Below are 26,929 nucleotides of genomic sequence, written 5' to 3'. Positions count from 1 at the left end.
TACACCTACATTTTAACATGCAAAAGAAACTTTTGCTTTATTAACTTTAATATGTACCACTTTTACAGTGGGTCCAATTGTAAAAGAGACTATTTCCTGCTGCACAAAATAGTTTCTACACTACATTCGAAATAAAGGAAATACCATGATAATATAAATAGTGTGGTAACAATATCTGCTATAGGTAATATAGTCTCTTTTATACTCACTTGTTCCTGGCCGAGCATCAGAAACATCAACCAATGGTCCAGTAGCTTGTGAGACAGACTGGTAATGTACTGTGTGAGTAACTGTCAATGACTTCTGTTTAGATGTCTCTCCAAAATCAGCATCAGTTAATAACACTGTTGATCTGTCATCTATAAGCAATAGAAAATGAATATTAAAATAATAACTAAAGAAATGAGTATTGCCTGCGGGCCTTCATTTGTGATATGATGACTTTAAGGGACACAGTTAGGCTTTTTGTGTATCCTAAAATTTAGAAACTTTCTATTGCCTGTTACAATCTTTTGCTTTAAGTACTTGGACTTTTTCCATTTTGTAAACACTGGTCCCCCCCCGGCTCTTCATGTTTGTCATTAGCATAAGTGATTGTATCTGTGATGTCAAAAGGAGATTGTTAGCTCACTTGTGCTCTCTCTTCTGGCTAGCTTCGCCTCTGCAGCACCAGAACAAACATATTGCAGCATTAGGGCCTTCATCCAGTAAAGTGCTTATGAACTTGCTTTAGCATTTGAACATCTTGTGGAAGTTAGTGGGACAAATCTTGTGCTTACAGTTATGCACACACATAAATGCTTTTGTGGTCTGGAGCCCATGGGCCAAATCCTGCCTCTTCCTTATGTTGCAAAGTTCCTGCAGCACAACTGACTTCATGAACAGCTGCATGGAGGCTTCTTCCTATCTGCACAACAGGATTGGTGGAGTCGGGTATGGGAGAGAGTTAGACCCCAGGCCGAGTAGGGGAGAAAGAAACACTTGTGAATCCAGTACTGCATGGATTCTCTTCAAAGAAACCACAGAGGCCACTGCGGAGGAGTCCTTCTGACTTTCCATACAGAATCTCCACCCCTCCCTGCACCAAGCCAGGCTACAGGGGAAGCAATTGGTCCTGTGGCAGCTAGTAGCTTTTTTCTTTACAATTGTGATCACAGGGCTGGTTTGTTTTTTTAAAAAAAAAAGCTCTACAGAATGCAGAGTATGTTGTCCACTCAATCATACAAGATTTAATAAGAAGTCCCTTCCTGCCCCCGCTATAATCAATGGTAAATCTTCCATTGACTTCACCTTGCAGAACAACTACATTTGTATGCTTAGTGTTATCCGGGTTTAGTCTCCAGGTTTTATTTTTACATTATTACAGTCTTTTTCATCTATTCTTAATAGCGATGAAAACCATGGGAAATTCCTGCTATCATGCCATGTATAGCTTTTTAATGCATTTCTAAAAGGGACTGCCAGCAATTTACCCATCAGCGGTGGCTGATCCATTGCTTCTAACAATTGTTTTTTGTTTTTTGGGTTTTTTTTTCAACTGACAAGAGAACATTAATGTGAACAATTCTGCACAGTAACATAACTGGCATTTTTTGCCCAAAAAAGGGCCCTAAATAGAATGAACGTTATGAAACCAAATTACGCAGTCCCTGGCAAAAGAGGAGCTCTTACTCCGGTCATGAATAAAACCTGCCAAAGCCTATGTGAAATCCTGTCAAAGTGCTGGCTTACTATTACTGCTTTGTGCACCACAGTCTATTACTGTGGCATCGATCACATTGCTGTAGTTAAGGAGCTAATGGCATTTCCATTATAAACCCCTATTGCCCAACTACTAGAACTCAAGAGTGAAATCTCTGTCATAAAAGATTGCAGCACAGAAATGAACTCTGGAAACATAAAGCTGGAAACAAAAATGTCCAAGTTGCAGGTGATGTGTGAATCTCATCTTCAAAGCAGCCTTATAAATCATGAAACACAGAAAGGGCTGAATCCTCCGGTCCAGCCAAATCAAGCTAGCCTGGCCCAGGATGTGATGGGACAAAGTTAGCTCATTCTTCCCCAATCCTGGGACTGAGTAGGAGCCTCAGAGCTAAGCTACATTATACCTGCTAGCTCCACTGGTCCCCTCCCCTCTGACCACATCCTAAATGTGACCACTAATATGCTCTATATCACTGGAGGATTCCTCAATACAAGTGGAATCCTCTGCTGACCACTTAATCATAGAATATCAGGGTTGGAAGGGACCTTAGGAGGTCAGCTAGTCCAACCCCCTGCTCAAATCAGGGCCAATCACCAGACAGACTTTTGCTCCAGATCCCTAAATAGCCCCCTTAAGGGTTGGACTCCCAACCCTGGGTTTAACAGGCCAATGCTCAAACCACTGAACTATCCCTCCCCTGGAACTTAAGCCAGCTTCAAGTTTCTTTAGACTGCTTTTTGTCCAAAATGGTAAAACTCTGGCAAGATCAGCTCCCTCTGTGAGAGCCCTGCCATTTTGTATAGCAAGACACTCATTAAATCAGTTGTTTTTGTGAGCTTTCAGCCATTTTGCGCTGAACTCTTAGGGAAATTGCCTTTTTGAGCATCCCAGGCATATTCATAATATATATTATTTATTTATTAGTTTTGACATGTGTGAGAATGACAGTCTGGTTCCAGGAGATTATCCAACAACCTTCCAACCTTCTGAAATGTAAAAGTCTTCTCCCAGATTTTAATTCATCTAATTTTTTTTCTTATTTATTCAGTTATTTTAAAACAGAATAACTCTTTAATGCACAATAGATATATATATATATAGTTTTATTTTTATTTTTATTTTTATTGGAAACAATTTTCTAGACCTGCAAAACTTTTAGAGATTTTTTTTTTTTTTTTTTTTTTTTTGCAAAAAAATTGAAAAAAAAAAAAAATATAAGAAGAAAAATGCATGGTGGGTCAGACCAATTTACCAGCCCAATATCCTGTCTTCGACGTGGGCCATGCCAGGTGCCCCAGGAGGGAATGAACAGAACACAATCATCAATCAGTTCATCATCTGTCCCCCATTCCCCCTTTCTCAGCACAGAGCTAGGCACAACACATCCTGCCCCATCCTGGCTAATAGCCATTGATGGACCTATTCTCCATGAAGTACTTATTTTCATTTCACAAGCAGATAGTCTGAAAAAACTTCAGATTGGGTCAATCAAAACATTTTATTTCAGTAATTTTGAAATGTTTTGTTTTAATTTCAACCTTTTAAAAATAACCTTTTTTATAATAAATTAAAATTTCAAAAAAAATCATTTTAAAATGGAAAATTAAAGTTTTCATGTTGAAAATGTCAAAATGGAACACTTCACTTTTTGCTGCCCTACTCTATTTTAAATTTTCTAGGGTTCCTTAAAGCTCAAAATGATTCATATCTAGAAAAGGCTTCAATTCACTTTTCAACCATGACAAATTATCTTGCAAATTAGGACCCTAGCCCTTTTTATGTATAAAGGATGCAGTGCAAAGTCCACCAAAAACGTTTATTATATAAAGCAACATAAGTGCGTTGACATTTTACCAATGGTCTCCATTGTGTCCCTCTCTTCAATCAGAAGCTGAGCTCTGGGAATATCTATGTGCATCCTCAGCGTCTGCTGCTGCTTGTTAAGTGTATCTGAAGTCCTGGTGTTCTTACTAAGCACAAAAGACAGACAAACATGAAAACACCCCCCATATGAAAAGATACTTAAATATTTCCTTTTAAAAAATCCGTTCAACTTAAGCTAATAAAATTACCATAGTCACCAAAATTCTCATACATTTTATTTTCTTTCTTTGTACTTTGAAGCAAATAGGTGGTATTAATTTAAAGTATATGGTAGGGAGATGAGAAAAAATAGGTGGGGGGAAAGGGACTGAGTCTGCCATTATTCAGTGGCTTATCTATCAAAAGCCCTTATTAAATCTTTTCGATGCAGCTATTCAATATTGAAACTGATGTGAACAGTTATAAAACTGCCAATTTTTTAGCATTTCTAAGATTTGACTAATGAACCCTTCAGCTGACCAAACAGGTCAGTGGGAAGATGGTGTCTTATATAAATTTCTCATATTAATTAATTTTCAGCAATGATTTAAATCCGGAACATCATAAGAATTGGTAAATTAAGAAATCAATCAAACATTCATTAGAAATTCCATTAATAATAATGAATTACATAAGGAAAAATGAAGACTTTAGTTCTGTTGACATTGCAGTAGTAAGAAATTATAAACCTTGTTAGCATTCATGGATTAACTCCTTTCATTGGATGTGGTATTTTAGAACAGGACTATAAAACAATTATTGTATCATCACACAAGCTATAACAATTTTAAAGTCTGTGTACCAGAAAATTACTCTGAGAATGAGCCATCTACTGATAAGTAAATGAAAATGGGTAATAAAACTGAGCAGCATAATCATATGCAATTCAGAAATTGCAGTAAATTCCTCCATATTACACTAAAATCCAAGGACCTGTTCACCCCTTTCTATGGAAATGCTAACTGGAAGGAAGGAACTCTCCATACGGGCCCCCTGGTTTTCCCTGAATCATTTTGTAAGAGGAATTTCCTCCCCTCACAAAATGGGCAGCACTTATGCCTCTAAACCCAACAGATCCAATGGGATCCACCAGAATTGAGCTAGGACATATCTGACAGAATCTATTTTTCTAGTCTTTTCCTCACTTTGTCTATCTTAGGAATTATGGCTCCTATCAATGGTATTTAATGTGTTTATTCTCACAACAACCCTGTGAGGTTCATAGACTCTTCCTAGATTCTAAGATCTGAAGGGACCATTGTGATAATCTACTATGACCTCTTGTATGGCTATAGAACTTCCCCAAAATAATTCCTAGAGCAGATCTTTTAGAAAAACACCCAATCTTGATTTTAAAATTGTCAGTGATGGACAATCCACCATGACCTCACTCCCAAGAAGCCTTCTTCAAAAAAGTCTCTCTCTCTCTCTCTATCAAAATTCTATCCTGGAGATGAGAAACCCTCTTAATAAAACTGATTTGTCTCCATGAATAGATGTTTTTTTCAAAGAATTGGCATTTTCCAACCAAAAAAAAATGGTGAAAAATTCCCAACCCACTCAGTGACTGGGTCTTCAATGTTAGAAAATCCAGGCTATTAGCATCAAGGGATTATAACAGGAATCGGCAAACTTTGGCACGCGGCCCACAGGGAAATCTGCTGGTGGACCATGACCGTCTGTTTACCTGCAGCATTAGGAAGTTTGGTCAATTGCAGCTCCCACCGCTTGAAACCGCCATTGTCCTAAAATGGCGAACCGCGTCCAGTGGGAGCTGCGATCAGCCAAACCTGCGGACACTGCAGGTAAACAAACCATCCTGGCCTGCCAGCGGCTTTCCCTGATGGGCTGCATGCCAAAGGTTGCCGATCCCTGGATTATAATCTCATAGGGAAAATATAATTTACTTACATTTTAATTACTCTGAAATTAAAAAAAAAAATGAGACTGTACCTGATCAGAAGCCTTAAATTTGTCTCAAGGTTTCTAATTAGCTCCCTAGACATTGTGATGGCATGTATATAACATACCTCATTTATTGACTATGGATAAATATTTTTGTTTGTTTTTTAAGCGAGTGAAATGCATGATGTGTTAAAGTTTGTTCAAAACGATTAAAGAGATGAACATAATTTTGAATAACTGATCTAGACATTAACCCCCCACTCAATTGAATGACTTAAAAATATGTACATTCACAACAGGGTTGAATTTTACACACCCATTTATACACAAAGGGATTACATATGGCACCTATGTAAAACTAAGGTCATTTTGGATGCTTGGTCAACAGTCATGACTCTTCATTAATTTTGGGGGCTGAGGTCAGCAAGTAGGTTAATGCAAAAGAGGTATGGAAAACGATTCCTTTGTAAATGTGAAGGCTGGGTTAGAGATTTCAGGGGTAACGTATGTCTTATTCTATGCTCAAAATTAGAAACATGAGCCAGTTCCTTATGCTAATCAATGATGAACAGTTAAGAGGAATTTATCTCGAACTTGCTGCCAAGGGAGATTTCTAGACTTTCTAGATTTGTATATGATACTAGGTTTTGGTATAATATAAAGAAATCTTATTCATAATGTACCAAGAAATTTAACATATGTGACTCTGTGGGTTATTGGGGTTTTGCCTCCTTTGTCTAGAAAAGGCTTACATTTTCAAAAGTTAACTAGTCATTTTGGGAGCCTCAGTTTTTGGTTACCCAATCTGAGGTAACCCTTAAAGGGGCCTGATTTTTCAGAATGTGCGGTGCATGTGCCCTCTGAAAAGCAGGCTGTCAGAAAGTGCCAAAAGTTGAGCACCCTTTGACACTGTCCTAAATCAATTTTGAAACTGTCCTAAATCACATTTTTTTTTCAAAATGCCTATTTTGATAATTGTTTGCTGTTATTTATATCTTTAAAAGATATGTATGCAGTAGATGTTTTTAAATCAAGCAACCAGGTTTTTAATGAGATGGGGGAAGGAATGACTATCAGTACTCACAAAAATTAAAGGCTGGCAGAAATCATTGCAGATAAGTAACATGATAGCTGTACTAAGACATTTTGCCAATGCAATTTGATCAGATCTGCTATGTTAGTACTGGGTCTCTTTTGAGCAGAGGCTTGCCAAATATGCTGAACTACATGGGTTTTTTGTGAGATGGAGAAACACCAAAGAACGACTCTATTTAAATAATTTTTACTTGTCACTTACAGTTAGCAAGGGCTCCAATCCTGGAAACATGCATATATGTAATTGTACCCACACAAGCAATACTATTGAAGTCAGTGGGACTCTACAGATATGTAAGTGTTTGAAGGATGGGGGTCTATATTAACCCTATGTATCACCAACACACCAGACAGAGATAGTCTAATAACTAAGGTGTGCCGTAAATTCAAATGAAATCTAAAACCTCAGAGATGGGGGAGTTTGAAATTTTGAAAATGGTCCAAACTGGCAAATCATCAGATATCCTGGAGGTTTTTATTTTCTTAAAAATAAGTATGATTTTCAGTTACTATAAACCAAAATGGTCCTATTTTCAAAAACCCACAATGGTTTCAAAGTTCAACATTTTTTCCAGACAAACCAATAAACACTGAAAATATGAAATTTCCATATTTGCAGGCTATTGTTGCAAGAACAGTCATTTTGTTGTCATTTCACAAAAGAATTATAGTTCTGGATAGTGAAATGACTCAGAACAAAACAGCAAAATAATAAATAAACTGTCCCCACTTTCACAAAGTTCTACTTATAATCAGCTAGCAATGATATGTATGTGTGTATGTATGTGTATTGTATTTTAAAATATGTGCTTCCCAGCATTTATTGCCTTCAATAAGATGATCTCTGAAGAGCAATTCCTTTTATGCATATTATGAAAACACTTCAGTGAACAGGCAAAATGTCCAAAGGGACCTAAACATGTTCTATAATTTAATCCACTAATACAGGGGTTCTCAAACCTTTTTATATTGTGGTTCACATCTTAATAGAGATATTGCCTCATAGGTCACCTTTTTTGCCATTTATGACTGCACTGATCACCTCTCTTTTCACTGATTGAATAAAATCGCTGCAGCAAGTTCAGGAACTGCTTAAATGCACATCCAATATTAGGAAGTGTTCAATGCATCTTCAGCCCCTTTTAACGTGATATTATAGGGGGAAACAAGGAGGTGAATCAGCATCATGTGACTGACCAGATTTCTGTGGAACTCTGCTCGTCTCTGGACCATTAGAAGTCACTGGTGTGTTTGGCACATAGATACAAAGAATTCAAGAATGGAAGGTTTAATAATTAAGTTGTTCCCAGGAATGATTTTCAATATAATCCCCTGAACCAGAAACATCATTAAATTTGGAATTACTAAACATTATTCTTACCTCATAAGCATTTCAGCCAAACTCTTTGCATCTAGAAGAAAACAGGGCAAATATTAGTTCCCGATAAGTAGCTAGTTAACACTTTAATTTTTGTGCTACAATGAAAGTTTTTTGGTAGATGGATTATTAAGGAGTGGAAGATTCAGACCAGCCATTTATAAGAGATTATTCTCTTTCCTCAGATCAGCCATCAAGACATAATAGCCTCTAAAACTCCGTATTTTTGTTAAAACTGCATTTGACTATCATATATCTTTCTGACACGCAGAGCATGTATAATTCTCCAGTGGCAGTGAAAATGCCCAAAAACATATTAAAGGCTTTATTGCAAACTGTTCATCTTGACTTTGAAGAAAACTAAATTTAGAACAGAATAGAATTTAACTTGAAAAAGCTAAAGAAATTCAGTAGAAGAGAGAGACAATATAAAAACGAAAACAGCCCTAATAAAAGCATTAGCACTGTCCCTTCTTCAACACAATTAGCTTAATAGAAATCAAGATAAGTTAAAGTAGTTCACAAAGTTTCAGGTACCTCTGAATAGGAGCAAGTCATGATATGAATGAGCAATCTCCTACCTGGGCACCACCAAACCAAATCTGATTGCCTGGAGAATTGGCCAAGGAAGATCACAAAAGGGTGAGTTTGTTTGGTCACTATCAGGTATCCGCACCATTCCATTAGCTATTATGCAGAACTACCCCTTTGTGTTCAGAGGGAGCCCTACATACAAATCAGTAGGTAGCAGGTTATTCCAATAAGAGTCAGTCATTCAAAACTATCCCAGTGGGTGGACCCTTATTCCCTCACAGAGTTCCACTGACTTAAATAGGGCTCCAACCAGGAGGAAAGGTCCATGTGGGTGCATGTTTGTGTGTTTCAAGCCACTAGTTTTTAATTTTTATTTTAAAACTTTCCACTGTAATCCCCTAAGAACTAAGTCTCACACTGAGACTCTACCACCTTGAAGTTTCTTTTGCCATAATGGTTTGCTGTATCCTCAGCCTGACGTCTTTGAGGGACTACAACTTCCAGACGGCAGTTGGGAACTGGCAGCGAGGACAAAGCAGTTCTCATGGGAGACCAGGCCAATGAAGGAGGGCTGTTCAGACAGATAGGAAAATGGGGTGCGTTGGGTCTTGTTCCTCCCAGGAGTCCCAATCCAAGCTGACATACAGTATTCAGAAACTGTCCCACCTGCCTCTCACAAAAGTCCCTGGTGGCTCTTTGAAATTAGCTAGATCCCCAGTTAATATACATAACACAAAAAGCTTCCTCTTTCTGAGATTTATTATGAATATTTATTTACAGGTTTTCCAATTTCTAAGATTATGGTTTTTTTCCTCCTAGAGATCCAAACTCAATTTGCCTCTGTAGCCTCCCTCTCTTCCCCTCCTCCTGCTCCTTTTATCTGTTTATTCATTTGCTATGGATTATCTAAATTTTAGATTGTAAACTGTCTGGGGCTGGGATTGACTTTATGTTATTTGTTTGTACATGTCTCCTACAATAGAGTGCTGATCACTGCTTGGAACTGCATAAATGCCCTTTGCTGTTTATGTGTTCAGGTGCTCCTTGAGGAGGGAAAATTATAGGCACGAGTCCCATCAATGGCCCCAGTGCAAAGCCAGCAGTTATTTCAGGAACACTTGTAATGCCCACCATCTCTGAGTACATCACAGTCCTGATCGCTTCACAAACCTGTGCCATGACAATCCCCACAGCTGATTTACCAACTCCAGACTGGCTAGCCAGGGACCTATAGCAGACTGGGATAGCCAGCTTCCAATTGGCTATAGCAACCTGCACCTGGACTCATATATGACCTCCTCTACATGGGTATCCTGGCACCTGATGGTTGGGGTAAACTGATCACCAGCCTCCAGAAACATCTGCTTCTTCATGCAAAAGTTCTGGAGCCATTGCAGGTCATCCGAGGTCTGCATGATGATGTGATCTCACCAGTCTGTGCGTATGGCTGTGCTCCAGAAGCACCAATCTACATATGAGGAGTCTACAGCTAAGGCATGAACAGCATCAGCTAGGTTGTAACTGGCATGTGAGTGTCCCTCTCTGAGAGGTGCCTTCTGCAGGCCAAAAACTGACATTGAAATGTTCACCGGCATCTCGCATATGCTCTGCCTGATTCCTGAAATAGGACTGACAGCATATGGTGGAGAAGTTCTTCCACTAGGTTAGGATCCATGCTGATAGCTCTGGCTCTTGGGGGGTGCAGATACATAATGGCTCAGCTGGATATGTTGATGGGCAAAAGCCACTCAAAACACTTCCAGCCTACTCCAGCTGGACAGACAGACAAGTTCTCCCACGTCCCCCTATGAACCAAGACTGAAGTAGTGCTAGGAACTCTGGGATATCATGGGGTATATGCCCACAGAAGCTGAAGTTCTGACTCAGGTCTGAGCAGGGAAGTATGGATACACTAGCATGGTTGTGAAGCCCACGTTTCAAATGCAATGTGGATGCCAAGTGCAGGCTTGGAAACACTGAGTCTGCAGGCACAGGTCCCACAGACCCAAGCTTACAATGCTGTATAGACATTCTCATAGGCACTACTGCAACTACTGTTCAAATAAAGCCCTTTCTGGGTATCATTATCAACAGAGAACAGATAAAAGGGAACCCTTTGAAGGCTGGTCGACTCAAAGTCTGTCTTTCAATGTTGCCTCTTCTATTTGTTTGTAAAATGAATATAATTATTTTTGTGGCATTTTTAACAAAACAATGACTGATGTGCATCCCCCCACAACCAAAGCATGAAGTAATTTAAAAACTGGTGAGTCCAGAGATCACAAGCAATCCCAGAACAACAAAGCAGTGTGCAGGTGCAACAGTGGGAAAGAAATGTGATAAGAAAACAAATCTCAAGTTTCAAGCTTTTAAGTTGTTCTGTCAAATACTGGTCATGTGGAACCCTTAATTTACCTTTTCCTCCCTTGGGTCCTTGTTTGCAAATCTATCAGCATGTCCAGGATATTGGCAGAATTTGTCTTTATCTTCTCCCTGCCTCTGCTGAAATCTTTTACATTCCTTAATCACCTCTGGGGTCTACTGCATGTGTTGCAAGTTCTTCATACATGGTCTTTTAAATGTGTCATCTCTAAACTTCCAAAGATGTAGGATACAATGGCAAACCATTCACATGTTCCAGGAGGCAGGAGCATATCACCACTAGCTTAATGCCTCACTCTTAATGGATTTTTATTCAACCTTGTCTATAATGCAAAATGGGCTCTTTTTGCTTTTAAAATCCTACAGGGATTTGCAATACCCTACATCTTGACAGCAGCCACCTTATCTATCTACGTTGGGTTTTATACCTCACTCTGACTGAAGTATCTGAATGTTTGTTCTCCCCTTCTGCTCATTCCATTCTTTCAGTTTTAACCTTCGCTTTCCCTATGCAATGCAAGAGCAGATAGCGGGGGACGGAGATGAGAGGGTTTTTTTTCACTTGAAATGCCCCATCTAATTTGAATCACTGTGCCACTGAGCCTCTCTCTCTCTCTTACGTCAATGGATTTTGCTGTTAACAGTTGATTGACAATTTATTCAAATGGTGCTACATAATAACAAGAACAATATTTTTTAAATTATAAACCAAACTAAGGGCCTGCTTCTGCTTCCAGCTGAAGTCGATGGTGGTTTTACGGACTTGGCAAGGTCTTTATGTACAAAAGACCAGGGAAAATGAAGCCTATATTGCCTAGAAAATTCAGCCACTGATGCAAAGTAAGTTCTGATTTCTTGCAGCTCTCAATTGTGTTTCTTGGTGCTGACAAGTTACAGCAATATTTGGGATGATGGAGAGACCAGATCCAAATATTATCCACAAGTCAGACTTAACAACATTGCTGTGATACATAAAAACTCTCCTCTACCCTGCAGGAAGCTTTAAATCAGCAACTCATAGTTCCTACAGTGAGACTACAGATAGCTAGAATGCTGGTTGAAACCAAGGAAAAGTTTTTTCATTAAATGTTCACTCCTTTTTTTCATTGCAGCCTGTCCAATTGGCTCTAGAAAGCAAATACACTGTGAATCACCCAGTGCCACTTGTCTGGAATAAATGCAATGCAGCATCAATATGCCCACACCTGTGTCCTTTCCCCTTGGTTTCAAGCAACCTCTTTCCAGATATTCTCAGCTGCTGCTCAGCTATATTGTGCTCCTCACTGTATCTGAAAAAAAAATGGAGTGAGTTTATGTTGTCATCACCACAGATATGTGGTAGGATATCCATATGCTGATTTAGCTGTCCTTAGCACATTTGTGTAAGGGAGCATCTCCTCACAATTTCACCCAGACTGCCAGAAGGAAACCTGCAGCACTATGCAATGATATATAAAACACTGAATGAGAAAACGCTGCAGTTTAACTGCAGCACCAATATTTAGCACAGTAATTGCCCAAGTTGGTCCATTGCCTCAAACAATAGCAGCAACATAATACACAAAGGCTATATGTGCCTTCCATGCTCTGCACAAAGCTTACACGTGCATGGCAGTGACTTACTGAATGAAAACTAACGTATCGAGACTACATGAAGGGTGACTCAAAGTCTGTGAATACTTTACACATTTGGTAAAAAAACACCTGTGCCAATTGCAATAAGACAACAATATGTTCAAAACATTAACTGAAGCAGAAATTCACACTCATTGGCATGCTAACTGTATATGCTAGAAAGGCTTCTGGTGCATGACTACATCAGGATGTGAAAAATGGGAAATCCAGCTTCTGTGCTCACTGGGATCTCATCAGTTATATTTCTTAACCCATTTGGGTTGACTGGGGAAATCAGAGCTGTGCTGCAGTTTTAAATTGGGCTTTGCCACGTATCAGGTATCATTCTGTGCTGGTATCTCTTGCTTGTGAGCTGAAATTCAAAGCAAAGGAGATACTGTTTTGGTAACAGTGGGGGCTAGGTTAATAGCAGAAAAAGAGTGAAAGTCCACAGTTTTCTTGGTTCTACTATAGATTGAGTTACTGAATCAGTATATGACCTCAGGCATCACTTGACCTCCTTGTGCCTCAGCCAATACGGCTGAAAAATTGGGTAAACAACTGGTTAAAAACCAAGTAGTGTCACTGTACAGAGAGTTCTTGAATAAATAAATAAATTATACATCATGCGACACTGGAGGAAGACAATTTTTAGCGGTCTCTACAATTTAAACCAATCATTAAAATGCTTTAGAAGGAAGAGAATACTGGGTAGGTTGCTTAATTTGCCTGGGCAGAACTGAAGCCATAACCCCATTCTAGATCATAACCGTAACCCCAAATATAGATCATGGAAAGACTGCTCTTATGAAAAATGCACTGCAAGTGACATCAATCTGTGAAAAAGATGTTGGGGCAATGGTGGATAATCAGGTGAGCATGAACTCCCATTGTGGCACTGTGGCCAAAAGAGCTAATGAGACCCTGCGATGCACAAAGAGGGGAATCTCAAGTAGGAGTAGAGTGGTTATTTTACCTTTGCATTTGGCCCTGGTGCTACTGCTGCTGGAATAACGTGAACAGTTCTGGTGGAGGTTGATACATTGGAGAGAGTTCAGAGAAGATGCACAAGAATGGTTAAACCATTAGAAAACATGCCTTATAGTGTCGGACTCAAAGAGCTCAATCTATGTAGCTGAACAAAGAGAAAGTTAAGGGGTAGCTTGTTTATAGTCTATAAGTAGCTACATGGAGAACTAATATTATGAATGGGTTCTTCAATCTACCAGAGAAAGGTACATCATTATCCAATGGCTGAAACTGGATGCTAGACTAGAAATTTTTGACAGTGAGGGTAATTAAATGTTACAACAGTTTACCAAGGTTTGTGGTGGATTCTCCATTCCTGGCTATTTTAAAATCAGGACTGGATGTTTTTCTAAAAGATCTCCTCTAGGAATCATTTTGGGGATTTTCTATGTCCTGTGTTATACAGGAGGTCAGACGCTAAATGATCACAGTGGTCCCTTCTCCCTCAAGAAGATACACACACCATGCAATAATGTTCACACTTCCTAAAAAATATTTTAAAAGCCTTTATGCAGAGAAAACAATTTCAGAATTATATTAAATGTAAATGTAAATAATGTCAGTGAAAAGTGAGTCAGTGATGGCTTCAGGATCATAATGATTCAATAAATATTTCTGTTCTGTAACTGGATAAAAGCCAGATGATGTCTTCATATCATACGATGAAATACTTTCCATTGTGACAGGAACTCAGGAAGATGTTAAACAGCATCTACTAAAGTTAGATATTTTAAAATCAGCTGTTCCAGACAACTTGGATCCAAGAGTTTTAAGAGAGCTGGCCAATGAGCTCTCTGGACCATTAATGTTGATTTTAATAAGTCTTGGAACACTAAGGAAGCTTCAGATGACAGATAAAAGCTAATGCTCTGCCAACATTTTAAAAGGGTACCTGGGACAAACCAAGTAAATATAGGCCTGGGCAAAATAATGAAATGGCTGATACTGGACTTGTTTAGTAAAGAATTGAAGAAGGATAATATAATTAATGGCAATCAATGTGGGTTTATGGAAAACAGAGCCTGTCAAACTAACTTGAAATCTTTCACTGATGAGATTATGAATTGGGCTAATAATGGTAATGGTGTTGATGTAATATACTTAGACTTCTATTTGGCATTTGATGTGGTACCACACAACATTTTGAATAAGAAACTAGAATGAGACAAAAAACAATATAGCACACATTAAATGGATTTAAAACTTCCTTACTGATAGTACTCAAACTTTAGCTGTAAGAAATATTTTGACATTTGTTTTGATCCTGAAATGGGATGAAAAATCAAAATATCAACTTCTATTCAGGAATGAAAAGTTTAGATTCAGACATGTCAAAACAGGGGTGTTTCTAGTGGGGTCCTGCAAGGACCAGCTCTTGGCCCTATACTATTTAATAATTTTTATCAATGACATGGAAGAAAACATAAAATCTTTCCTGATAGTCTGCAGAAGACACAAAAATTGAGGGAGTGGTAAATAATGAAAAGGACAGGTCACTGATACCAACTGGATCAGTTGGTATGCTGGAGGCAAGCAAACAATATGTTTTTTCAATACAATGAAATGTAAGATCAGACATCTAGAAACAAAGACTGCAAGCTCTATTTATAGGATGGGGGACTCTATCCTGGGAAGTAGTGACTCTGAAAAAGATTTGGGGGTCATGTTGGATAATTAGAATAACATGAGCTCCCAGTGTCATGCTGTGGCCAAACAGGCTGATGCAATCTTTGGATGTATGAACAGAGGAATATTTAGTAAGAGTGGAGAGGTTATATTACTTCGAGGACTGGCTTTATGAAGGGTGGGGCCCAATTTGAATACCCGGCGGCGGTCCGGGGCTTCAGTGGCACTTCAGCGGCGGGAGGCGGGGTCTGCTCCAGGTCTTCCACAGCACCAAAGGACCCCTCACTGCCGAAATGCTGCTGAAGACCCCTGGAGCAAACCCCCAGCTGCCGAAATGCCGCCGAAGCCCCGGACTGCCACTGGGTAAGTAATAAATAAATAAATAAATAAATAAAAGGATGCCTAAGGCGCGGGGCCCTAGCATGGGGCCCCCTTGGGCACGGGGCCCGATTCGGGGAATTGGGTGAATCGGCCTAAAGCTGGCCCTGATTACTTCTGTATTTGGCACTGGTGTGACTACTACTGGAATACTGTGTCCTGTTCTGATGTCCACTATTGAAAAAAGATGTTGTAAAACTGGAAAGTATTCAGAGAAGAACCACAAATAATTTTTCTCTGGGTTGGATTAATTTAATAAATTAGAAGAACTTTAGGGTGAGTTTCACACTCTGTACAGTTTGACAGAATGGGGTATTGAATGTCTTGATAATGAAATATTTACACCCACTCCTGGGCATGTGAAAAGTCCCCAAGTAATGTTCCAAAGCAGGTTTTCATTAGAATAGGTTGTCCAGATGCTGAGGATTGTTTTGCAGCATTCTGTGTGTATGGAAAACATGCCTTATATCAAAAGACTCAAGGAGCTCTATCTATCTAGTTTATGAAAGAGAAGATTAAGGAGTGAGTTGATCAGAGTCTACCTTCATGTGGAATAGAAACTTGATAATAGAAGGCTCTTCAATGTAGCAAAGATACCATGAGATCCAGTGGCTGGAGGTTGAAGCTAGACAAATTCAGGAACAAGGTACACATTTTTCATGAGGATAATTTACTATTGGAACAATTTACCAAGGGCTGTGGTGGATTCTCCATCACTGACAATTTTAAAATCAATGTTTAGAAGTCTTTCTAAAATATAGGCTCTAGTTATGCTTTAACAGGAATTAATGCAGGGAAGTTCTATGGCGTGTGTTATGCAGCATGTCAGAGTAGATGATCACAATGGTTCCTTCTGGTTTTATAATCTATGAATCTATGAAAACTCAAATTAATTATCAGGGTAAAATTACTCTGGATGTGCATAATGATAATGCTTTTCACCCAATGATATCAAAGCACTTTACATCATTAAAGGACTGAGTCTCACAATATCTCTGAGAAGTAGGTAAGTATCAGTATCCCCATTTTTATGATGAGGAAAACTGAGGTACAGAGAGACAAAGTGTGCCATGACTAATGTCACACAGGAAACCTACTGAAGAGCAGGAAACAGAATCCAGATCACCTGACTCCCTGTACTGTGCTTTAAATACAAGATCATTCCTCCTCTGTGACCTACGCATCTGTACAGTTCTAACGGCCCTGCATCAACACACACGCAGGTGTCACTAAAGGAAGGCAGGAAGCAACCTGAAGAAGAGGAGGGTGGATACTAATATTGGGAGGAAGATGAACAGGGATTTCCACATGTTATCCTGCAAAATCTATGGTTGGCCCTAGTTTTAATCATCAAGATCACATGTTGTGTGAAATATCTATGACTAATTTTCTTTCATGCAGTACTTGGAAATAAACTCATTTTAAGGATTACAAATATTTTTGTTATTATGTAGTGCAGGCTCTGAAAGGCTTTTAACAAAATAATTTCAATAAGCCTTGATGTCTATTCTGCACGCTTCACAAACACAGCCAAGTCATGAGGCACGCAGGGCAGGGTGCAGGTATGGTACTCTCACCCATTGCAATTAGTGGTGATGGAGTGATAAGTGCATTCATCAGAAGAAACAATGACATTGCATTAATTCATAGCTTGAATAACTATGTCAAGTGCAGACACTTATGTATGAATAGGGTAATGATTAGAGAAAGGGACAGCTCAACAACAAGGAAAACGAGATATAATAGGAGAGCAGAGTTAAATAGACAGTATAAAACTTTTTCCATTGGAAGCGAACAATGAAGTATGCTATTATTAAACTTCTGCTATAATACAGTACATTATATAATATAATTAATGTCCATCCCAATAAGCAATATGCAATCACATCTTTTGCAAATATATATGATCAAGTCAGAGAATTTATGGGTGTGTTTTTCTAGCTCATTGATATTTGGTTACTGCATCAGAATTATCCTAGATGTGTGGGTTATGTTTTCTTGAAAAGTGGATTTCCCTCTCTCCCAAAGAACAACCAATATGATCTTTCAAAGAAATTGTAACTAAGGGATGCTGAAATTCTTTAAAAAATAAATAAATTAATGGATACATGATTTTTTCCCCCAGATAAAATAATCACTTTGCTTATGGAGATGAGAGACTTATTTTTCAAAAAGTTATTTCTTTACAATATTCATTTCTGTAAAAAATATTTTTAAAGACAAATCACCTGTATTACTATAGTTACTAACTTAATATCACAGGAAAATGACACTTTATGTAGAAAAATATCTTTGGTACACTCTACAAAGTCTCACAAGCTTTTCTCTTCACAGCCCCATTTATACATTCACGCTAGATGACTAGGAGTATCTGGGAATAAATGCCAGATGTCTTCTCTTACCTCTGAGTCTCTTCAGTCTCTGCTCCCTCCTCCTCCTTCGCACAATCAGCAGAAGCACAAAAAGCAGCAAGACTCCCACCAAGATACAGGAAATGGTCACCAGCATCTTTAGCCCTTCGTTGGTCGCCAGACCTTCCTCACTTTGGACAACTGATTTAATGAGTGGAGGGATTGTACCTGGAAACAGTGTCATGACATTAATGCCTATTAATGAAGAGAAAAGGTTGAGTTTTCATAGAAACTGTACTGTATCTTCCAAGGGCATACAAGCCATTAAGAGGGTTTTGTCATGTTCAACATGGTATTACCTTCACACATGACATATTTAACCATTACAAAGAAACTGCAGATCTAAAGTCTAACCTATTTGTTTCATTCTTTACTATGGGAAATTAGTATTTGTGTAACAGATTTACATCATTTATCAGGTATTCCTTTAAAAAGGAACGTACATTCACTGCTATGTACATCAAATGAGCCCTTTAAACAGAAACATTCTTGTATCAGGTGTCTAAGTGGGCAGCACTGCATTGATCTTGAGTTCAGATAACCTACCTGCTGCTAATTCTGAAGCTGATAAAGACTTTCTGAGATTTAGCTCATGAAAGAAATAGGACAACAAGGATAAGAGGAAATCATGAGATTTTAAAAGTGGAGTAGGGGAAGTAGTTTATAAAGCACAGCCATTATAAGAGTCAGGCAACTTGGTCTTTTCATTTTGGGATGCATTTGCATTTTCAGCATCATTACTTGACATATTGTCTGTAATACTTCACCCTTCGTTTTCTTTTCAGGGATATGAGCAGCATGCAGCACTTTCTAAAGAAAGCTGTTTAATCATAAGAAGGTTCTCATTCACTTCCTGATTGCTAGTAACCTGCTATATGCATCCACAAATGGGGCTATAAAATGTAGATTTGTGTGGAACATGAGTAGAAATATGTAAGTATTGTGAACTCTGATGACTGCAGATGGACGCTATTTAATTTTAACCAGCTACTGAAGCGTAAAACTGGCTATCTGCTTGCTGAATGGATAGGAGGTTAGGATTAAAAAATAGATACATTCTCTTTTACATCTTAACTGCTGTATTGTGTCATATGGCTGTCTCTCATTAAGTAGCATACAAAATCATACAAGTATTATGATGTGATGCAATGTAAGTGCCATAATTACAGATCAAATGTAAAGATCTACACCCTTTTTGCAGAAGAGCTACTTGTTTTGTACATAATAAGCACAGTGATACCCTAAAGGACTTTGGGTAAGCACAGGATGACACCTAAAGGACTTTGGGTAAGCACAGGATGTGCCAATATCCAAGGTTATCTCAGATACTTCAGCACATTTATTTTCATACGGTAGCATTTTTCATACACATTGTGTAGGGTTTTTTTCCCCTTTGCTGAGCTACAGTGTTCATGTTATACCAGAAATAATGTGGTTTAATAGGAAACCAAGAATAATAACAGCTTTATAGAGTAAAGCATGAAAACACATTTACACAGAACTAACGAAAATGGTTAGCTAAAGGAACGACAGAGAGAATGATCAGCTAAAGATATGGAAAGAGCTGCAAACTAATGAAGGGCAAACTAATCTCTGCAAAGTAATCATCCCAAATTCTCTCACATATTAATGACTAAAATTTGCCTTCACTTACAGTTACACATACCCTTTGGCTAAGGAGAGAGTTAGGTTCAGTAGTATCTAAAAACATGTCTTTCAAGATGCTATATTTTGACTTAAGTGGTATTAAAATAGTGTCCTAACTTTAAATTAAAACCTCAGTTTTTAGGTAAATACATTAAATGTTCTATAGCTATTCTAAATAAAGTGCAAACCTGGTACATTATAGATGAGCACTGCTAGTTTAATACAATATGTACCACAAGTTTAATAGAACTATATATGCTTCACACAATCAGCGTATGATGTTTAGTGTGTGTAATTAGTGCTGAGCGAAAACCAAAATTTCCATCCCATGGCAATTTCTGATATTTCAACATTTGTTTTCATCCCAAATTGCCATTAAAAGTTAAAATATCAAAACTTTTCACAGAACAAAAAGTTATAAATAATTTCAGCTTGCAAATGTTTTGTTTTGGATCAGTTCAACATTCATCTGCATCTGCCTGAGCTGCTGTGGTGCCTCATAGGAGCTGTAGTTTGGGTGCCTCATGACCCCATTTACCCCTATGGGCCAGCCTCCCCAGCCAGCCTACATATCCCATGATACACTCTGGACCTGGTACTCCAGAGTGTCTTATTCACTGCATTCCAGCTATTTTTGGCTGTTGAATGGGCCTTTGTGGGCCTAGTCAACTAGTGTAGTTTAGAGCTGCTACTGAACTGTTCTAATTTATTCCGGGATTAGAACTGAACCAGCCTTAGAATTAGAGATCCAAAACTGGCTCCTTTGTAGTCCCCCAAGCCATTCCAGCCCCTATGCTCAGTCGATACTTACAGCTAAGAATCCAAATGTAAGTATTTTGGTTTGAATATAATTGAAACGCAAGCAAAAATAGAAGGGACACAAAATTCTGCAAACTGAAACCACTGGGAAAGGTTAGCTGACATATGTGGGAACTGAAATCAAAGAATTTCACAGAGCTCTAGTATGAATGCTCTAGACTTTCAGACTAACTGGCTGTACACAGAGCTTTACGTTTTAGGGCATTTAACCTAACACCTATTAGCTGTTCCAAACCGAATGCAAACCAAACAACTGAAAGGATGTGCAATTCAGAACTTTCTGCTAACTTTCTGAAGGTTTTACCCAAATTCTACTGCTAACAAGCCCTCATCTGTAGCACTTTACATCTTAAAACCCCAGTACAATAGTCCTTAAAACAACTTACAGTACATAAATTCAGAAGTATTATTATTTCCTTTCTACTGGTAGGGAAATTGAAACAAAGACCAGTTAAATGACTTGTCCTAGGTCACACAATGAGTCCAAAAGGTCAGGATTAGCACTCATGAATGGAACTGGTTGGAAATTTCACATCTGAATGATTTTCTAATAGAAAATTCACCTTCTGCAAAATCAAAATTTTCCTCAGGAATATTTAAATTTTGCCAGAATATTTTGAGTTTCCATTGGAAAATTGTCTCCAGCTCTATCTTGGCAGCCCACCAGAGAGCAGTTAGGGAGCAAGGGGACATAGGGAGTACATTTCATTTTGGCAACACTGAAAAACATCCCTGCTGCAGGAATGTTTTGGTGTTTCTACAACAAATTATTTCAGAATTTCATGGTTTTTGTCTCAATTTGGGATGAAAAAAATCCTTTCATGTAAATAAAATTCTGTTTCCCATCCTGCTCTACAAACTCCTCTGATTCCCAGTTATGTGCTCATTTTTCTAGATCAAACTCTCTTTCTCTAAGGCTGACTGTAGCCACTTTGGCTGTAGATCTTCACTACCAAAGCACTGTTATCAAACGGGATAATCAGTGTCAGAAATGTCTGCTGCTCTTTGTGAGATTTTCCAGTTGACCAGAAGCAGTGCCCCATTGAAAGAGAAATACTTTTACAGTTTTATTGTCTTCTTATTGCAGATTCCATATCGCAGCAAACAAAGTTAAATGGCACTTAGATAACGTTATGTGAAATTAAATTATTTACCGTCTACTGACCAAAAAGCATGTGAGCTGCCTTTTGAAAACAGTTTTTCATATAAATTTAGTGGCTAACTGCTCTAGTTCTTTTATTATACTCTCTGGTCTGCACTTTTCACAACATCCCAACTTAATGTGCAGCTTAAAACAGCAGATCCAGCCATGCAGTAATTATTGTGCTTGGCTTTTTTAAATGTCAGGAAAAGGCAGAAAAACTGTGTGTGAAAGGGTCGAGAAGGAGGAGACAGAAGGGCCTAAGTAAAACACTAAGAAGTCAGCTGATGGTTCTTGAGTTATAGCCAGCACTGATTGTATAACACAGTAAGGAAACCTCCTGCACCAAAATAACTTACTGCACTCAAAAAGGACTAGTTTTAACTATTAGTCCTGCACTCTGAGTTGTTCAGACTCAGACTTAGTGGATTTGGAGTTCTGTCACAAAGAAACTCCAGGGAATGACACTGCAGCCAATCACACTCTTTCTGGTGATGGTTACAGGCACCAGTCATAAAAAAAATATCAAAATGACTCTTGGATGGAAGAGAAACATTAGATATTACACAAAAATTGCATCTAAACCGGTGGTTCTCAACTTATTTATCATTGTGGGCCATATATGTGACCCACAATATGTTACCTGGGCCACAGAGGCTGGGTGACAGGGCAGTGGCAGCCCGGACCCTGACTCAAGATCCCCACTGGGCCTGGGCCATCCTTTCCTCTTTGCCTGATCCCGGACCCCCAGAGCTTGTGGGGCTGGGCAGCTGCTCCACCGCAACCCCAGAGCTTGCGGGACCGGGCGGCTGCCCCACCCTGGACCTCCGGAGCTTGCGGGGCCAGGCGACCGCAGGTTGAAACGACTGAGCTAAACCAAATACATTAAATGGACGCACTTACTGCCATCATAGTTGAGTGTGGCAAATTTGGCCTGTTTCTCTGCACAGCCTGCACTGTTGCACACTCTCATTTGCAGTTCATACCAAGTTGCTTCCTGGAGGTCATATAGTATGTAGGACTTAGAAAGTGATGTCCGCTGAGCCGTTGTCCATACTGTGGTCCGAAATGGCCGGTACTCCAGGGTAAAGGAGGTGATTGGACAACCACCATCATTCCAGCCAATAAGGTTCAATCGCACTCGAGTGGTGTTAATACTGGCAAAGAGTTCTTGTTCTTTGGAAAACTGTGGCTCTAAGAGAAAGTATATTTTACGTGAAATACTTAAAATAGATAAAAATGAATAAGGAATAATTGACAGGACAGTCCTGCCTTTTTCATAAATCATTCTCAAATTTTTCTCCCTGTTGTAAAATGTTTTTTTTTCAGAGACCCAGATTTTTAAACCCAGAAATAGTGTGCATGCACTTCTGTGTGGACTGGACTTGCACAAGTCAGTTTGCACTTTTGCACATGTCAGTTTGAAAATTTCAGAATGTTACTCACCGCTGCCCAAACAAAAACCAAATATATAGAAAACTAAGTGAAAGTGTCATAGAAAGGCAGGTAAACTTGGAAAAAAAGTCTACATTAGTGAATTGCCCTTTAGAGCTATATTCTTCCTTTGAAGTAGAACTGATCAAAAATGTTCAGGCGTAATTTTTGGGGTATAAGGGGTTTTGTCAAAATCAAAAGATTTTGTGGTAAAATGTTAATTTTGATATAATTTTCTGTTTTTGTGATGGGAAAACTCAAAGCAAAAGCATCAAAATGTTGGCATTTTGAAATGAAACACTGTTTTGTTCAAAAATGTCCAAATGTTTTGTTCTGAAGTTTCTGAATCTAAACTTTTCATTCCTGAAAAGCAGCTGATATTTTGACTTTTCATCCCATTTCAAGATCAAAACAAATGTCAAAAATACTAGAATTTCCCATGCTACAGAAATTCTGTTTCCTGATAGCTCTATTTTGAAGCATATCGGCAAGTCCCATTAATGGTAGAGGGAACAGACTGTATATCTTTAAATTAACAAAAGAGGACAGCTATGCTAAAAACTTCAGATTCAGAGGTAAAATTTACCAAATCATTTTGGGACCAGTTAAATCAAGAAAGGTGCACATAAGGGCTTGTACACCTAACCTAGTCTGCCATGATAAAGACGTAGCTGAAAATGTTTTCAAAGAGACGAGGTAGCTCAGGTAATTGACCCCTTCTGCTTAACAATCTATCCCAACTTGTATTTAGTTCAGAAAATCTGCTTCCTTTCCCAGACTTTGAAAGCTTGTACCTTCCACCAACAGAAATGCTGCCGAATTTCTGCGGCGTTACAGCAGCAATGCCTCTCGATGACGTCTCTTGTTGGCAGCAAGTGGCGCCATCAAGAGGCGTCACCACCTAATGGGCGTTTCGGCGGCAACGCCTCTCGATGACATCACTTGTGGGCGGCAAGCGACGTCATTGAGAGGCGTCGCCACCGAATTTCTGCGGCGTTTCGGCGGCAACGCCTCTCAATGACGCCACTTGCCACTGACAAGTGACACCATTGAGAGGCGTCGCCGCTGAAACGCCACCAAAATTCGGTGGCATTTTGGCGGATGCTCCACCGCCGGCCAGGACGTGGGCGCATTTAGATGCCCCCGCGGGTGCCATGACGCCCGCGGGCACCTCATTGGGGACCCCTGATCCATCTTGTCTCTCTCATGCCCAGGGACCAACATGATTACAACAACAATGCAAACAATGTTTTCAAAAGCAATAACAAAATACTCAAAGCAACTAAAATTGGAACATCTGTGCTTCTCTTTCTAACCATAACAACAGAATTACTTCTATAGCAGGATGGGAGAGCTCACACTCATTAACTATCTGAGTAAACAGGACAGCAATTCAGTACCTTTTCCAAGTGTTTTGGCCTCTATGATCTCACTGATGCGTCCTGGTCCCACTCCATTCTGAGCAGTTAGTGTGAACTTGTACCAGGTACCACATTTCAAGGTCTCTAAACGGTAGGACCGTTCACTAGGGCTAATGGGAAAACTACCCCACTGCTCACTATTATCTTCAGAGTACTGCAGTATGTAACCTGCAAGAAAAGCAAAGACAATGATAAACCAGCTACCTAACTTCTATAGAAGATACAAATCACAAATTCTGTTGAATATGACAAGATATTATGAGGATTTTATACATTAGGAAACCCTTTAGCACAGAAAGATATTGAACTCTCTTCTTACTGGATTAGTTCCAATAGATTCTGTGTAATATAAATATACATATGACTTGCGTATGTGACTTCCACAACCTCCGTGACAGACACGGAGCCCTAATCATTATTATATGCCAGGCCTCTAAAGAGATGATAATTTAGGAAGTTGCAGTTAACCTGAATTCTATTACCTCGGATAGAACTACCACCATTGTCTCCAGGTATCCAGGAAAGAGTGATAGAAGAAGATGTGGTTTTGGACACAGTAAGTCTTGGCTGGTCTGGTGGCACTGGATGGGAAGGAGTTAAAAATAGAAAATAGATTTAAATGATTATGCATAGCTTTAAACCATTCTAACAGTCATTTATCAAATAACTGTTTTGTGTGGCAAAAATGCAAATTATTTCTGTCAAAGTGTCTGTATAGTTGACATCCTCAGTTAGGAGCAAGCAGACAAGCTCTCATTTTTTATATTTAAATTTCTATACAATTTTATCTTTCATTTTTCCCCACTTTTTCTCTGAACATCTGTATTTCTCAGCACTGCTGTCCTGCAGGATCTCCTTCCAAATGACCAGGAATACACTTGGCCTCTCATAATTAACTTTCTATTAATTTTCATGCCTGTTTTAAGTGCAATGGCTGCAAGTTTAGCTGATGGAAATTGAGGCTGGTTTGCAAATAAATGGCACACACAGGGATGCGTTTGCACCAAATAGTGGTAATCGCATATGCAAAAGTGGATACATACACATTTTTCGTTCAGCTCCATGTGTTGAAAATTTAGCTGTGTGCGTTAAATGGCACAGGAATGGAGTATCTCTGCCATGAGGAAATCCAGATTCCTCTTTGCAAAAGCAGCTTTTGCAAAGCCACAGCTCCTCCAGATGTTTCTCTTCCACTCACGATGCCCATCCACATGAAGGAGATGCAGCACTACCAACAAGAGGTGGGTGAACCTGGAGAAGTTTTGGTTCTGTTGCTGTGCACAGAGTCTATCAGACCCAAGAGTTTGCCTGGGCATAGAGGATGGATTCCCAGAGCAGAGTGCATCTGGGGCTGATTGTGGGAAAGTGACCATCCCTCCCTCTTTTTCACTGTGACAAAATATCATGATTCCAACACATGAGCTCATCTTGCAATATTCTGGTTCATTTTGGCAGACTCATACATGGCTTTGATTTCCAACTGAATTATTTATCTAGTCTTATTATGCCAACTGAGAATTCCTGAATGCGGAGACTAAAAATGCAGTGCATGCCGTGGACTCCTTGAAGATGAACATTTGCCAAGCTGATGCCGTTTGTTAAAAAATTAACAAGTAGTGGTAAGTGAAATTCCAAAGAGTTGATTCAGTTTGGATCAGAGGCCTAGGGTCTGAATATTTATCTAAACTTTATCTGAATCACTTGGATTCACAATTCTGAACTAGAAATTTGATGAGAAAAAGCTCTCATATGATTCTGGGATTGCCTGGTTAGAGTAAGGCCAGAAATATGGCAAGGAAAATTTGTGGGGTATTTAGTCACTTCACGTCCCCTTCTGCTCCTAGTTTGAATCAAGAGAGGTAGAGGTTCAAGATTATTATAAATTAATATTTTTTAAAAAGTTATGTACACTTTACAATCACAACACAGGTTCAGTTCAAGTCGAGGTTTTGTCTGAAAGTTTGGATTTGTTCTCTCTCTACCCAACCAGGCTTATCCATCCTTACTTTCAGGTACTGATGACTGGATAAAAATCTTTCTGACATTTGCCCTTTTCTGAGGGAATCCTGTCCCTAACGTTTACACATCTACATGTTCCTCCTAAGAATTCTATGATGTAGTCCATACTGTAAGAAACACCTCTGAAATATCTAGGATTGGAAACTAGAGCTGATCAGGAACTTTTTTATGATTTTTTTTCATTAAAATATGCCAATACATCAAAACCAAAACTGTCTGAGAAATAGGTAAGTTTAATGAATCTCCTGGAGTGACATTTTTTTGGAGAAAATTTTTGAAACTGTCAAAATCTTTTGTTTCAACGTTTTCAAAATGAAAAATTCAGTTTGTCCATTTTGAAATGACTTTTTGTTTAGAAACCTAAGCCAATTAGAGTGAAAAAGAGCACGAAGAAAAAAATGCCAAAATCAAACATTTTGAAATGATCAGAATGAAATGTTTCACTTATCCTGAACTGAATTAACTATTATTATTATTATTATTATTGTTATTATTATTTTGGTTTGTGAAAATTTAGTCCTGATTCAG

General features: G+C 38.8%; 1 protein-coding gene across 1 annotated transcript in view; it reads right to left on the bottom strand.

Annotated features, from left to right (window-relative positions):
• The window catches only part of DSCAM (DS cell adhesion molecule), a 627,413-nt gene that overhangs the window by 36,587 nt on the left and 563,897 nt on the right, over nt 1–26,929 (bottom strand). Inside the window, exons 24-30 of the mRNA XM_039513797.1 lie at nt 24,865–24,963; nt 24,362–24,550; nt 22,431–22,721; nt 17,912–18,088; nt 7,950–7,980; nt 3,560–3,675; nt 210–359 (exon numbers count right to left, since the gene is read on the bottom strand). Of these exons, the coding sequence (XP_039369731.1) occupies nt 210–359; nt 3,560–3,675; nt 7,950–7,980; nt 17,912–18,088; nt 22,431–22,721; nt 24,362–24,550; nt 24,865–24,963 (1,053 nt within the window). The remainder of the gene's footprint in view (nt 1–209; nt 360–3,559; nt 3,676–7,949; nt 7,981–17,911; nt 18,089–22,430; nt 22,722–24,361; nt 24,551–24,864; nt 24,964–26,929) is intronic.

This window comes from Mauremys reevesii, linkage group 1, assembly GCF_016161935.1.
Source record: "Mauremys reevesii isolate NIE-2019 linkage group 1, ASM1616193v1, whole genome shotgun sequence".
In the NCBI taxonomy this organism is placed as follows: domain Eukaryota; kingdom Metazoa; phylum Chordata; order Testudines; family Geoemydidae; genus Mauremys; species Mauremys reevesii.
Note: the sequence above shows the minus strand (reverse complement) of the source record. Positions and strands in the feature narration are given on the sequence as shown.